This window comes from Pleurodeles waltl, chromosome 6 (assembly GCF_031143425.1).
Source record: "Pleurodeles waltl isolate 20211129_DDA chromosome 6, aPleWal1.hap1.20221129, whole genome shotgun sequence".
In the NCBI taxonomy this organism is placed as follows: Eukaryota; Metazoa; Chordata; class Amphibia; order Caudata; family Salamandridae; genus Pleurodeles; species Pleurodeles waltl.
The window spans coordinates 1,529,025,621-1,529,040,118 of record NC_090445.1 but is presented as its reverse complement, the minus strand read 5'-3'; the positions used below and the strand labels follow the sequence as shown (position 1 = coordinate 1,529,040,118).

Genomic DNA, 14,498 nt, shown 5'->3' with positions numbered 1-14,498 from the left:
GAGCTGGTGCTTGTTTTTTTTTTAATGTTTGCTGCAAATTTGCAAAAATCGCAAATTTGCTGCAACTAAGGGGTCAGGGTGTCCCTACACTGGCCCTTTTTCTTTTTTCCTTTTTTTGGTTTTGAAGTGTTGACAGGCAATTGGAGCTGTGCATTTCCCTGTATTAGCTCCTCATTATTCACTAAGTTGTCACGCCCAGAGATATCTAAATTTATTTTCCCTTTAATATCTCCAAAACAACTGAACGGATTTACGCAAAATAAGCGAAAGCACAATCTGTGTACCGAAAGCTAGCTTTCTTCCAAATTTGATATAATTCTGTCCACTGGTTCGGGCTGTAGTCGTGTCTAAAGGTCCAATGGGAATTAACATGGGAAACACAACTTTTTTGACCCCAACCCTTTTTCTTCGCCCCCGCTTGAAGGATCATCCCATAACTTTCTGTGTGCAACAAGAATCACTGTGGCACTTTTTTGGAAAATTTTGTGAAGATTCGTCAAACTATGCCAAAGACATAGGCACGTCAAAAAACACTTTTTATATGGAAACATGGTACTAATTGTAACTTCCTAGTGGCAACTGCTACTAGCTAATATAAATATATTTAAACACTTTTTGTATCAAGGTGTTGCAGTGCAAAACTAAGTGGGATTAGTCAGCCGTTTTTAGTCTTCCATTACTTTGACCTAGCCATCATCCAGATTCATCATTGCTCAAAGAACAGCACCACCCTATCTAAATCCGGCATACCATCACTGATTTCTCCTTCCTTAGATCAGCTTGCAAGACATAATGATTCTGGGAAGAAAAATGTGAAAATGCCCCATAGCACTCAGGGAGAAAAGTCCCTGCATGACAGGGACATGTGTCTTTAGCTTTTAATTATCTAATCTCATTTTGGGAGTTTGATACTGAAAAGCAAAACAAAATGCTGATAGGAATAAGAAAACATGGTGGTGCGCTCAACAATCAAGTCTTATGAAAGTGCATTATCTGCATTGAGCAGTAGTAGTGGCAGAGAATAGGGTATCCACCAACCTGGTGGAAGCTTGCCAAATTTGAAGACTGAATTATTGTGTGCCACCTCTTGCATTTCAGAAGAGTTAAAAATAACAATAGCATATGACTAGAGATATTATGGAGAGCAAGCAAACTAATAATGAATTTTTATCCCCTTTTCAAACAAAAAGCTTTTCTTATAGTTTATTTTTGACTAAGGTGTCAATTTTCACCTACACCTAAATAATGTAGAAGTCATTTACTACTTGTTGTGAATGTTATTAGTTAATGACTGAGCCACACAGTCTGGATTGGTGCAGTGTCCTAAGTGTATTACAACAAATACCTAACTTTTCTCCTGATTGGTAACATTTGATGAGCTATTAACCTGAGCTTTATTTCTTTCACAGGTTTGGTTTTTGGAGATGAACTGCAATCCTGCCCTTCACATCAACTGTGAGGTACTGAAAGATGTCATCCCTGATGTAGTTAACGAGACCCTTGGTATGTATCTGGACAGGTCTCTGTACACAGTTGTGAGCTGATGGAAAAGTAAGATGTGTATAACTGTATTATTGTATCCACTGGAAATGTGATTGCCTGGGGACAAGCAAGTCAATTTGGTTTCTACTTTTCATGAGTTGGCTCTAGGCATAATAGTTTACTCCCGGCCGCAAAACTATACCCATGGCTGCATTTAAAGAGCTGAAGATTACAGACCGAGAAAGAATGCATACTACTGGCATGGAAGAAGGTGGGCATACAAAGTCTGTCAAGCAAAGGACAGCATACAAAGATTTTTGCCTAACTTCCAACTTTTACCCATAATAAGTTGTGCGAATGAGTAAACAATCATCTGCAAGATTAGAGCATGGCTTGGCTTGGAAAGTGTAGAAAAATACCTTACTGGAAGTTCAATTAGGAGCTGGAGAAGCATGCTGGATTGCTCCCATGTTTGCAGCCTATACCCCTGGCTCCATACACATCTTCACTAACATAACATATTATGGCATGACATAAAAAACAAACATCCTCATTCTGAGGTGGGAGTAAATTCTGAGTTGGCTAATAACAAGTACTCACTTATTCAGGATACGAGTTTTGCTGGGAAAACCTGGTAAAATATACAGGTGAAAGATGTTTGGAAAATTTGAAATTCCTCAAATTTCGGTCTTTCATAAATTCACAAGATTGAATCATTCACCATCGTCGAGCTGGGAGCCTAATTGTGACTTATCAATATCGTTATAAAAGAAATTGGACTGAAAACAGTTTGGGCAAAACCACTTCAGTAGCACAATCACCTAATTAGAAAAAACTGAACTGCATTCCCCCAGAGGCTTGCATACTTCAGGTTTCAGCCTCACTTTTGGGCCTTATTCACAAACTGCATTTTGTAGTTCATAAAGTATAAAACATTGTTTTATTTTAAAATATTTTAATAATCATTGTTGTATTTAATTATATAATTATATAACTCACTTTCAATTATTTTAATAAAACATATTTATATATATGTATATTGTATATATGTATAATTATATATGTATATATATAGTATTGTATACATGTGTGAATATATCTATGTATTTTCACTTAAAAAACAAAGGTTACAGGGGCGTTATTGTTAGGTTGACGTTTTACTCATAAAAAACAGAGAGATTCAGCAGTTTTAGTTATACTTATAGTTATACTTATGTTAAGAAACTTTAACTCATGGCCTAAAGTTACTTAACGGCACAAGTTATAGTATACTATACTATATAAACTAAAAATAAATGATAAATATTTACAAAAAAATAAATGTTAAATTATTAACTTTTCCACTTCCCTCCCTATACTCTAAAGAAATAAAAGCACCAAACAAAATGAATAACAAATAAAAAAATAATAATTAATAAATTAATTAATGCAAATAAAAATTAAAGAAGTATTAATTCAAAATATATTTTGCAAATAAACAAATAAACAATTGAAATATAACAAATAATTACCAGAATAATTAACAATTAAAAATGTACATAATCATTATTCAATCAATTAATTTAAAAATACATGGTTTCATAACTTCCTGCTTTATTCCTCTACAAAACCAATAACCTGGTGCTAAAATATAAATTACTAAAAAAGTATAAAAATTTAAATATATTAAATCTAACAATTAAAATTAAATAAATATAATAACAATTAGACAACTCCAAAAATTAAACAATTATTATTCAATTAAATATTTAATTTAAATATTTAATTTGTGATCCAAATAAATTAACATGAAAGTTACGTTAAATATATTTTAATTAACTTCCCATCCAATTTCCTAAGATGCCCACCAACCCGCTAGTAAAATATAAATTAATTTAAAAAATATAAAAATAAGCAAATTAAACAAAATTATACAATTTACATAGATATTTATCAATTCAATGTTTATCGTACAATAAAAATTAATCAATATTAAAATTAAATTAATTGTAATTTACTTAACTTCCCACCTTTACCCTACATACCAAACAACCCACCACAAAATAACAAATTGCTAATTAATTTTAAAGATACACATTCAGAATTTTAAGCTATATGTAAAAAATAACAATTATAAAACAATACTAACACCTAAAATGTATGCACTAACCAATAGATATTAAACAATGAAGAAATAATATTTATTACAACTATATTAAAAGTAAACTGTTTAAGTACAATATTCTTGAAAACAGTATTATATACCAAACAAAAAAGCATTATTCTTACCTTAGATATTCCTTTCCAAGAGATTTTGTTAGTGACAGTATTTTTGACATGATATTCATGTCCCACACTATCTTTGAATCAACATTTGTGTCATTCACCATAATGATTCTGCACAAGACCAGCTGGTTCTCCATGTAGTGTAACAACATTTTGGTTTGAAATAGTATTGTACAGTATGATATGCATTGCAAAATATTTGACTACGGTATTAAATGTTACTTACTGTTCTGATTCAATCATGTGAATCTATGAAAGATCTTCTCTCGAAGAAGAACAAAGTTATTTAACTATAACTACAGTTCTCCAGTGCTGGTATTTCTAATAGTTTCACATGCAGCTCACCTTACTCCCTATTGAGATGCTCTGTTTATCACTGTCTTCTCATACTAGTGCTTTAGTAAACTGAAACAAGGAGGGGGATATCAGAGCACTCACCTCATTAGCGGGGCTTCGGTCTTTTCTGTGTTTGTGCTATTAAAGTGACTTTGCTTGTACTGTTTTATATGCACTGTCTTTGATAGTGCTATTTAGTTGTCAACATGGGACACCCAGCGCATTGAAGGGAAATAATTCAAGCATGAGTCCATGAATGTTACCAACGTTAGAGAACTGTAGTTACAGGTAAGTTTATTTTTTCTTTGGGAATCTGGTGCAGGAATACTGATTCCCACGGTTATTTTTTCTTAGGTATCCCAATTGCACTCTAGCTAAGAATTATCGATCAATGTGAAATTTGTAATTATGGGTGGAAGAATATTGCGTTGTTATGCTCAAATGCCTTGGAATGGAATGAGGCACTGGCAGAATACAGAGAGAAGTTCTAAATTTATTTACTTTCAGCAATAATAAAACTATACAAATTTTCTTGTTTGTAATACTTAAATTTGTATAATATATGAACCATTAAGAAATGTTCCATCGTCTGCTATTCCACTAATTTTCTGTTCACTCCAGTTCAGCAGACTGCTTTGTCTTGTTCATTTCCAACCCCTATTTTGTAAACTGAATTTCTTACCTTCTACACTTCATTCTGCACGCCTGCTCCCCTTTGTTCTTTTATTTAAAATATTTTCCAAATAGAGTATTTCTTTATAATTCAGAATTGACCTCTCAATTCCATTGCCCATTAACCTAATATTAGAAGGCTCAGAGGTCATCGGTTCTTTGAAATTAGCAATATACTATGTGTGCCTTTAAGATGGTCCTGGAGGGCCTATTCCTGAATGAATAAGTGAATTAGGTGTTTGCATAGAGCTGTATGCACATTTTAGAGGTCTGGGGAGTAAGCAGCAGCTTTGCAGATGGTCTCCAACTGGATCAGGTACCTATCAATTTTAAAAGTATTTATTTCCTTAATTTGATCTCAACTTTAAACCAGTCTGTTTATGGAAATCCTTCCCAAATTTGAAGGTTTTCAGGCATGTCTAGAGAAATCCGTGATTGATGTGGCTACATAGTACATGGGGCAGGCAAAGCCAACATTTGGGATTGTAGTGGTAACATCCACCTTCTAGTAAGTTGTTTTAAATTTTCACAGTCACCTTCAACCCATGCTTTACTGCCTAAAGGCAGGCTGATGTTGCTTGTCTTTCCAATAGGCCAGAACCTTTAAAACGCTGCTGTGTATCAATCTGTCTGACCAGTCTTTTTATTTCACCTAAATATTATGTCTTTTTTTTTTAGATTTAGCCCTAGAAATTTTCCACAAAAGCGTGAAAGCCCAACGGGTCATGCCACTTCAGAGCCTGAGGAACTTTGTTCCACTCTACAATGGGGATCTCCACGAGCTTAAAGTCACAAGATCCAGAACTAGCCTTAGTCCCCCAAAGATCCAGAGGACGATCCGGTCTGACAATGATGAGCATGGGCAGCTGGCCCTAAAAGCCCCAGAAAACACCCCGAAAAAGGCCTGGGTCCCTGTGGAGAACCCCATTGGCAACGGAACCAGGAACTCCTCCAACAAGTTCATCTACAAAACAGTCATGTCCCTTTCCCAAGGACACCTGCCTGAAATTGTCAGTGCAGCTTCAGTCGCCCAGTCAGTAAAAGCCAAAGTAAAGCGTGATTCATCAATCGGCAATGCTTGCAAAGAAACCAAACCTGGGATTGTGTTTGACGACTATGAATTAAGTGTCAGTTCTAACCATGGGAAAAGCAAAACCGCTTCCCTCAGCCCTCAGCGCAACAGAACTAGGGACAATACATCACCCCCTCTAATGGGAAAGGGCTATAACACCATGGCCAAGAGCAATGAGATGGTCTACCCCCTCCGTCTCCAGATGAAGGCGCCTAATATGAATCAGAGCTCAGGACCATTGAAGCTTCCAGATCCACCTAACATTGAAGAGCTGACTCCCTCTGACATAACTGAGGATTTGGTGGCACCGAGCTGCCCTAAGGAAAGCAGTGTGGCCGCCCACAACATAGCATCCAAGTTCCAAAGTAACTTGCAGGCCAACACCTCTTGAGAGGTGTTGCAATATGTGGTCTCATAGCATAAACCAAGCAAATTCCTTGAGCTGTGATGCAATTGCATGATTTTACCAACACACCACCTCATTTCACAGTGCTCACAAAAACTCCCATCGCAATGTGATGTGTGCAGAAAACGATGGAACTATTGACACCAATCATAGTACAGCTGCATGATGTGCACCAAGCCTCCATAAGTAATCTTGCCAAACCCTTTTCATGTTGCAAATTTTTGATCATGAGAAAGCCTTACCTCTCTTTCTAACCAAATCATGTATGTTTTCTAAAGAATTTGCTTTTATATCTGTGAAAAAACTATTTTCTTCATGGTATTTAAGCTAGCTGCTTGCAAGCCTCCAAAGAACTTTGACGCCTATTTAGAGTCTGGTGAGCAAGATGGTCTGTGAAAACGTTGTGGATATTCCAGTCACTGTATTACAAATGGCATAGACTAAAATGCATTTGTGTTACAGCGGATGGGATATCAGTCACTTTTGTGATGGAGTGTCCTGTCCACAATTAGTTGTATGTCTATCCGCAAAAGTTATTACTTGGGGTATATTTCTGACTTATGTGGCACAGGGCAGTGCAGCAAACCACCTTGCTGCACTCCCCTGCATCACAGGCAAAGTGCAGGAATGAGCCATATTCATTCAATATGGCACATTCTTGTCCTTTTTCCTTGCACTGGCGCCATTTTGGCAGCCTAGCACCCATGCAGGCACCCTTGCACCATGGTGCAAAGGTGCCTGTGTTGTAGCCAGGATTGTTTTTTTGCAGGAAGGGGCACCTTCCTGTGGAAAGCAACCCTGAGAGGCATTTTTTTCTTTCTATGTTTACACATAGAAAGAGGAAAAAACTGGGAGACATAAAGACATTTCTAATTGTTACACCTTTCCTGAGGAGGTGTAACTTTTTCATGCATTCTCAGGTTTACCAGGTTTGGTAAATCTGGGAATGCATCAAAAACCATACAACACCCACAACGCAACTCCCATGGAATGTCTCCCTTTTGCATAGTAATGCAACACAGTGATTTGCCCTGCAGTGCATTACTGCAGATTTGTGAAGCCATTCAAAGCCATGCAAAGCAACTTTGTGTGGCTTCAAAAGTCTGTCTTAAGGTTTGCATTGTTCTTGCAGCACGTTGTGTGGTGCAAGAGTGATGCAAACCGGGCCATATATATGGCCTTAGTATCCAGACCGTAGCCAGGCATAGTATACCCTAATATTACATGAATGAGGCAGTCAAATGTATGTTTTACATACATTTGGCACATACCCGTCTCTGCCTCATTGCCACCTGCCTTCTAGAAATACTGTTTTTTCACTTATCTCCTCCTCTCCTGCAGCCCAGACTGAGTTTTCTAAAGTGCTGCAAGGCTTTCCTCTACTTACCTTTTACATCCCAAGTTGTTTAAGGCATGGGTTGATATAGCTTATTTATAACCCATTAGTTAATGACCCTATTTCATACCAAAATATTGTAGATCACCATCCTTGCTCCACTCACAGATTAACCACCTTATATATATGCAATACAAGGCCCGTCTCATGGCTATGCCCATCATTACTTGACTGACTTCACTGTCTGGAGGTGACTTTCATCCCAACGTGGTGTGGTTTGTGTAGACAGGTTCATAAAGTCAGGTAACCATGCCCCAAAGGTGTAGAATAATATTGTTTGTTCCTGTAGTACAATCAGCAGACTGATCTGTGTCTTCATGCATAACAGAAAGTGCCTCATATTATCCAAATTAGGATTGATTGTTTGCTTAGCCAGGAAAAGTTGAAAGTTTGTACTGTCAATGTTTAAACTGACCTGTGACTGGTAGGTAGCACACAGATGTTTGCAGCAGTCACACATGTAATTAAATGATTATCCTGTGTTTACCACTGGTTGTGGTTATTTAGAGGTGCTTTAATGCCCTGGATAGTTCCTCAAGGCTTTCCCCTGTTAACTAGGGGTAGGCAGAATTGGCAGAATTTGATTTTGCCGAATTACATAACAATTCTGCGAGAATCTGTGGAATTCTGTGACGGGGCAGAATAGGCATTTGGTGCTATTTTCTTAGCACACAATTCTCCCTTGCGTCCAAAAATGTGAGGGGGCACTTTGCACTGTGAAATATCACTGTCAAATTCCAAATGCACTTACAGTGCATACCACTCAGAACGCGTACTTACTATGCAGTAATTACTGCAGAGTATGTAAGGGTGCAGAGGGGTATACACTGTAAGTGCATTTGGTATTTGGCACAGCAGTGCATATCGCTCAGTGCCCTTACATACTCACCTGTAATCACTGCATCGTGTGGAAGGGCACCAAAGGGTATGCAATGTAGTACATACCACTTGGCGTCCTTACATACTCAGGCCCATATTTATACTTTTTGTAGTGCCGCATTTGCGTGATTTTTTGACGCAAAAGTGGCGCAAACTTGCAAAATACAATTGTATTTTGTAAGTTTGCGCCGTTTTTGCGTCAAAAAACGGCGCAAACGCGGCGCTAAAAAGTATAAATATGGGCCTCAGAGTATATAAGTCTTATATACACACTGAGGGGCATATTTACAAGCCCAGTGCCCCGCCAGTTCATCACTTTTTGTGATGCGCCAGCGGTGCATAGTACAGACCAAGGCCTTCCATTGCCACTTTGAGTGGCTTTCATGGCCTTGTAGTTATGGTGTAAGGCAACGCAACACAAGTCAATGCATTGCCTTACACTGCCTCAGGGAGGCATACCATGAGCACTGCGGTCGTGTTCTCACGCAACACCCATGGGTTTTGACACATTTCCAGATTTACAAGAACCTGTAAACCTGGGAATGCATCAAAATTGTACGCCTCCCCATGGCAGGCACAAAGAGGAGAAATATATTTATTTCTCTTTGCTGTTTTTTCTTTCTGTGCATGCTGCATTCTACAGCACAGGAAGAAAGAGGAAAATGCCTCTTTGGATTGTTTTTGTACAAAAACAATCCTGCTGACAATGCAGACAGCCTTGCACCATTGTGCAAGTGTGCCTGCATTGACGCTAGGCAACAGTTTTTGCACGAGCTGAGGGGGAAAGGACAGAAATGCACTGTATCTTGTAACTATGGTGCATTTCTGAACTTTCGAACTGGTGTAGGGCAGGCAGCAGAAAGGATTGCGGTGCTGCCATACTCCAATTCCTAGTCAATATGTCCCTGAGTACGTAAGGGCACAGATGGTTACATGCACTTCAGTCAGTGGATTTTAAAATTGGACCAGAAGAGGGAGCTGTCCCTCTGTTTAAAAATCACTGCAGAATAAAGTTTAATCTGCAGTGGTTTTTAAACATAGCAGGACTGCTACATCTTCAAGCCCTGTTTAAAAACTAAACCGTGCAGATTCATTCTGCTGGTGTAGCAGCATAATCTATTAGATTTATTAGTAATTCCATGTTACAAGAGAAACATGAAATTATTAAATTCCTCCAATTACGCTGACGGAATAAAAAATTCTGTCCACCCCTACTATAAACTTCACTGAAACAGAGCTGGCTCTGAACATAAAAGCCTATTCATTTAGGTTTCCTCTCAGCCTCTCAGAAATTCCCCAGTTATAACACATTCTACAGTCTTGTCATTCGTGTAATGCACATTCTGCCATTGGTATAACCTTGTACCACACTCCACACTCCAGTGCCTGTCCAACTGGTTCCAAGGTTACATCAAAGACCAGAGTCTGATTCAGCTTGGGATAATATGACAATCCTGCTGACAATGCAGACAGCCTTGCACCATTGTGCAAGTGTGCCTGCATTGACGCTAGGCAACAGTTTTTGCACGTGCTGAGGGGGAAAGGACAGAAATGCACTGTATCTTGTAACTATGGTACATTTCTGAACTTTCGAACTGGCGTAGGGCAGGCAGCAGAAAGGCTTGCGGAGCTGCCATACTCCAATTCCTAGTCAATATGTCCCTGAGTACGTAAGGGCACAGATGGTTACATGCACTTCAGTCAGTGGATTTTAAAATTGGACCAGAAGAGGGAGCTGTCCCTCTGTTTAAAAATCACTGCAGAATAAAGTTTAATCTGCAGTGGTTTTTAAACATAGCAGGACTGCTACATCTTCAAGCCCTGTTTAAAAACTAAACCGTGCAGATTCATTCTGCTGGTGTAGCAGCATAATCTATTAGATTTATTAGTAATTCCATGTTACAAGAGAAACATGAAATAATTCAATTCCTCCAATTACGCTGACGGAATAAAAAATTCTGTCCACCCCTACTATAAACTTCACTGAAACAGAGCTGGCTCTGAACATAAAAGCCTATTCATTTAGGTTTCCTCTCAGCCTCTCAGAAATTCCCCAGTTATAACACATTCTACAGTCTTGTCATTCGTGTAATGCACATTCTGCCATTGGTATAACCTTGTACCACACTCCACACTCCAGTGCCTTTCCAACTGGTTCCAAGGTTACATCAAAGACCAGAGTCTGATTCAGCTTGGGATAATATGATGTCGGTTTTGGTTGTTGTTCCTATTGTCATTTAGGTTCTAGATGTTCTTCAAGCTGTCAGCATATAATTTTGATGTTTAAGGGTTAGGGTTAGACTGGTTTGATGGTTGCTATTTCTTATTCTAGGTCTATCAAAATGGCCATTATGTCATTTGTTGCACATTTGTTTGTGGAGATTCTTAGCATGAACTGCTATTGAGTAGTTCGATAGCCAGCAATGTAATGTATCTTTGAATATTGGGTCTATGGTAAGGGTGCTGCTGTCTAATGTGTTCTTTTCTGATTTAGGGATGGGTGGTAATGGCACATCCAATCACAAATTGATAGATGTCTTGTCCTCACATACCCTGGCATCCCAGCCTAATTTAGAAGTGATGGAATCACTGTCTTTCAGATGGTTAATCCTCTATCCTCTGCTGGCAGAAATAATTCCCCCCCTCCTCCCCCCCCCACCTGCAAGAGAGTATGAAATTATAGATAGAAGCCACCCTATTTAGGGCAGCACATCCACCATCATTCATTCCAGCTTTTTCACATTGAAGACCACCATGTGCTCCACAATGGTCTCAAACTTGGCAAATGCGAAAATCACCCCCATGCACTGAAAAATCTCTGGGTGTGTCAGGGACATTTTTTTTTTAATTTATTTTTTTTAAACACCACATTAGGGGATTTTGGTTTTAAAACTAAAAAAAAAGTCCTGACCAATTTGTCATGACACTGTGGCATTGTTTCATTCAGACCCTACAAGGTTTTGCCAAAGATGCTCCACTGTGTCAGCAGAAGCACATTTGCTGAAAATTCCTCTCCAGGTTGACAAATCACTCTAAATAAGATGTGCCAGTCATGGCTGACCTGATGGAATTGGTGCTTTCACTGCCCAAGCCTCTTGGAGGCCGTTCAACCCAGCACAAAAGAGGCTTTAGTGTGTGGTGTATCATGTATATCATTGGGTGAGGGTCTAGTTATGTTGGTAACCATGACAAGACCTCAGCAGTTGTGTTATTGCCAATAATCAAGATCTTAGTTTTATCAATGTTGACTTCGAATAACATTTCTGTTATCAAAAAAGCCATTGCAAGGAGAAAATTGCAAAAGGCTGTGAATGTAAGCAAGGAATTGTGATGGAGACAAACTTACATCTGGTTGTCATCTGTGTATGTAATGAGTTTGAAACCAAAAGATTGAATGAGTCTTGGAATAGGAGATACATATGTGTTGAAAGTGTTGAACTAAGGGATGTCCCCTATGGCACACCGGACGAGGTTGCCTGAAAAGCAGAAGTGAACAAGTGTAGGCTTCTGAAATCTTATTAAAAATAAACATAATATAATATAATCACATGAGAACCGTACCAAAGACTGCTGCCAGATCTAACAATACTAAAGCAGCTTTGCCTTCTTGATCTGTCAGCAGATGAAGGATCATCCACAATTGAAAGAAGGTGTTTTCTGTACTGTGCAGAGACTGAAAACTGGCTTGGCAGGGTCTAGTAAATTTTCAGATTCCAAGAAATGTATGAGTTGTGAATTCACCTCTTTGTGAGGACCTTAATAGACAAGGGCAGTTGAGAGATTGGCTTACATTTACCTGGGATCAGAGGTTAAGCCTTTGGCATTTTGAGCAATTCCTTTACTATTGCTTATTTCCAGATGGGTGGTACGGAATCTTATGCTATGGGGGAGTTTCAGATCTGAGTTACAGTGTGAATATAGCCCAAGAGCCTGCCGTAGCGGGCTATACCGCCAACGGAGCTTGACTTTAATTGCTCGTATATCCCAGCTATAAAGGGCTATAAGGTTATTAAAACATTCTGCCACTAGATGGCAGAATATTCTTATAAACAAAACAAAGTCCTCACAGACAGCTGTTGCTGTGAACAAAGAACATTGGAATGTTGATGCTCGGCGGCCAGTAAAAGCCCAAAGCACTCCATTGTCTCCAATGGAGCGCCCAACATTCCAATGTTCTAATGATGCTTAGACATTCTGTATGCATAATGTGGGCAGGGCACAGATCTAGTGGAGAGCCTGATTTTAATGCTGGTAACATATGGGATGCCTAGTCTTGTGTAAGGGGGTAAAGTTACAGCTGACATTGAGGGTAGACAAAGAGAGTTTTGAATTTTACTGGATTTTTTTTCTCTGAAAAACGATGGCAGCGGCACATAGAGACTGTGTTGAAGAGATAGCTGGGCTACAGCAGTCAGGAGAAAAAGCTGAAAAAATAGCCTAGACTCAGTGTTTCAAAGCCTTCAAAGACTGCAAAGTTGATTGATATGCAGCTCAAGCAGATGGGGAATAGGATGTTCTCCAAAACATTTGAGCTTTTTTTCCACCTAAGTTTAGCCTCTCTCAGTTCCTCACTATATCAGGGTGCCAATGGTCATCCATGCAGATTTATAGAGGCAGAAAGTGATACTAATTTGTCTACACTGTGGAAGATCCAAAAACTGAATTGGCAAATGCCCTCTTGGAGAGTAGTGCTGAAAGCTGGTTTGCTTGTTCCAGGGACTGTGGTAAACTATTCACAGATAGTCTCCCCCAGGGGCATATGATTTTCTTGGTGGGAAAGACAGTATGTTTTTGGTGGGCTGCACTAGCCAGGGTTGGACTGGCCCTGATACTTCCACATGTCTTGCCTGCAGCAAACACAAATACATGCTGTCCCCATACCTTGCAAATTGTACCTACAGAGTGTTTTTCCAAATTCAAAACTGGCCTGATTTGCAACGTCGGCCACTTTTTTTTAGCTGTCTGCTTCACTAATGTGGGCCACTTTTATTTATTACCCAGGCCTGTTTGTTGTATCACCCACTTAATGGGTTGGGCTATGCACCAGAGAGGGCCAGAAATATACAGGAACGTATTACATATGCTGACTCTGAAAGGTGAGGAGCCTCCATGTAGTCTGTTAGACAATACTTTGAGTTTAACTCAACCATAACATATATCAGTTCACTGTGTTGCAGCCACATATACCATTATTAAGTGCTTAACTCCTGATTGGATCATTTTATTACAGATAAGGACCTCGTTGAGCAAAGATTACTATTGTAGCAGTGTTGTGTTTAGTAGATGAGGTGTCCTTTTTTAATGTCCAAGTTATAGATTGGTCAGGATGTGTTTACTGGGCACCCACACAGCTGTAGGATTCTAAGTTGAATAAATGAGTCACTAAAAGAGTGAACGTGTTTAGAAGTGAGGAAGTGGTCCTTAAGTAAATGTATTATGGTGGCTCATTGTTAGACATGATGAGCTGACGAGGGATACGTGGTTATTTTCAGGGGAGTAAAAAGGTGTTTAGAAGAGTCATCCACATCAGGATTTACGAAAATGCAGAGAGATACTCAGTTTCTATGCAAGAGGTGTGTGTCGCACACCCTTATGAGGGGTACATGGATTACAGATCTGTTTCTAGGGAGATATTTGTGAGTGCGACTCTCATAAGGAGGAATATTGTACATAAAAAACATAGCCCCAACAAATTGCATTACTGAGGACCTCCAAAGCATTTAAAAACAATCGGAAAAAACTCTTGGGCCTGAGGTTGGAATTAGTCACAATGATCTTGTTTGCTCATTTCTATTGAGATATCTAATTTAACAAAGTCGGGGCTCGGACTATTCTTAACTTTACAGAGTAACACTGGCCATTTCTTTCTTTCTTACTACAAAGTGGGCTTTCTCTGAACGTTAATTCCAAAAGCTTGCTGTTACCAGTAGATCTTACTTTACCACCTGTAGAAAGATGAAAGGTTAGACTTCTTGTCAGGGTGCAAATCT

At 38.9% G+C, this 14,498-nt stretch overlaps 1 protein-coding gene across 1 annotated transcript in view; it reads left to right on the top strand.

The window, feature by feature from the left end:
• TTLL10 (tubulin tyrosine ligase like 10) overlaps positions 1-6,523 on the top strand; it is a 269,052-nt gene extending 262,529 nt beyond the window's left edge. The window contains exons 11-12 of the mRNA XM_069241104.1: positions 1,410-1,503; positions 5,434-6,523. Coding sequence (XP_069097205.1) covers positions 1,410-1,503; positions 5,434-6,218 — 879 coding nt within the window. The 3' untranslated portion in view covers positions 6,219-6,523. The remainder of the gene's footprint in view (positions 1-1,409; positions 1,504-5,433) is intronic.
• The last annotated feature ends 7,975 nt before the right edge of the window (positions 6,524-14,498 follow it).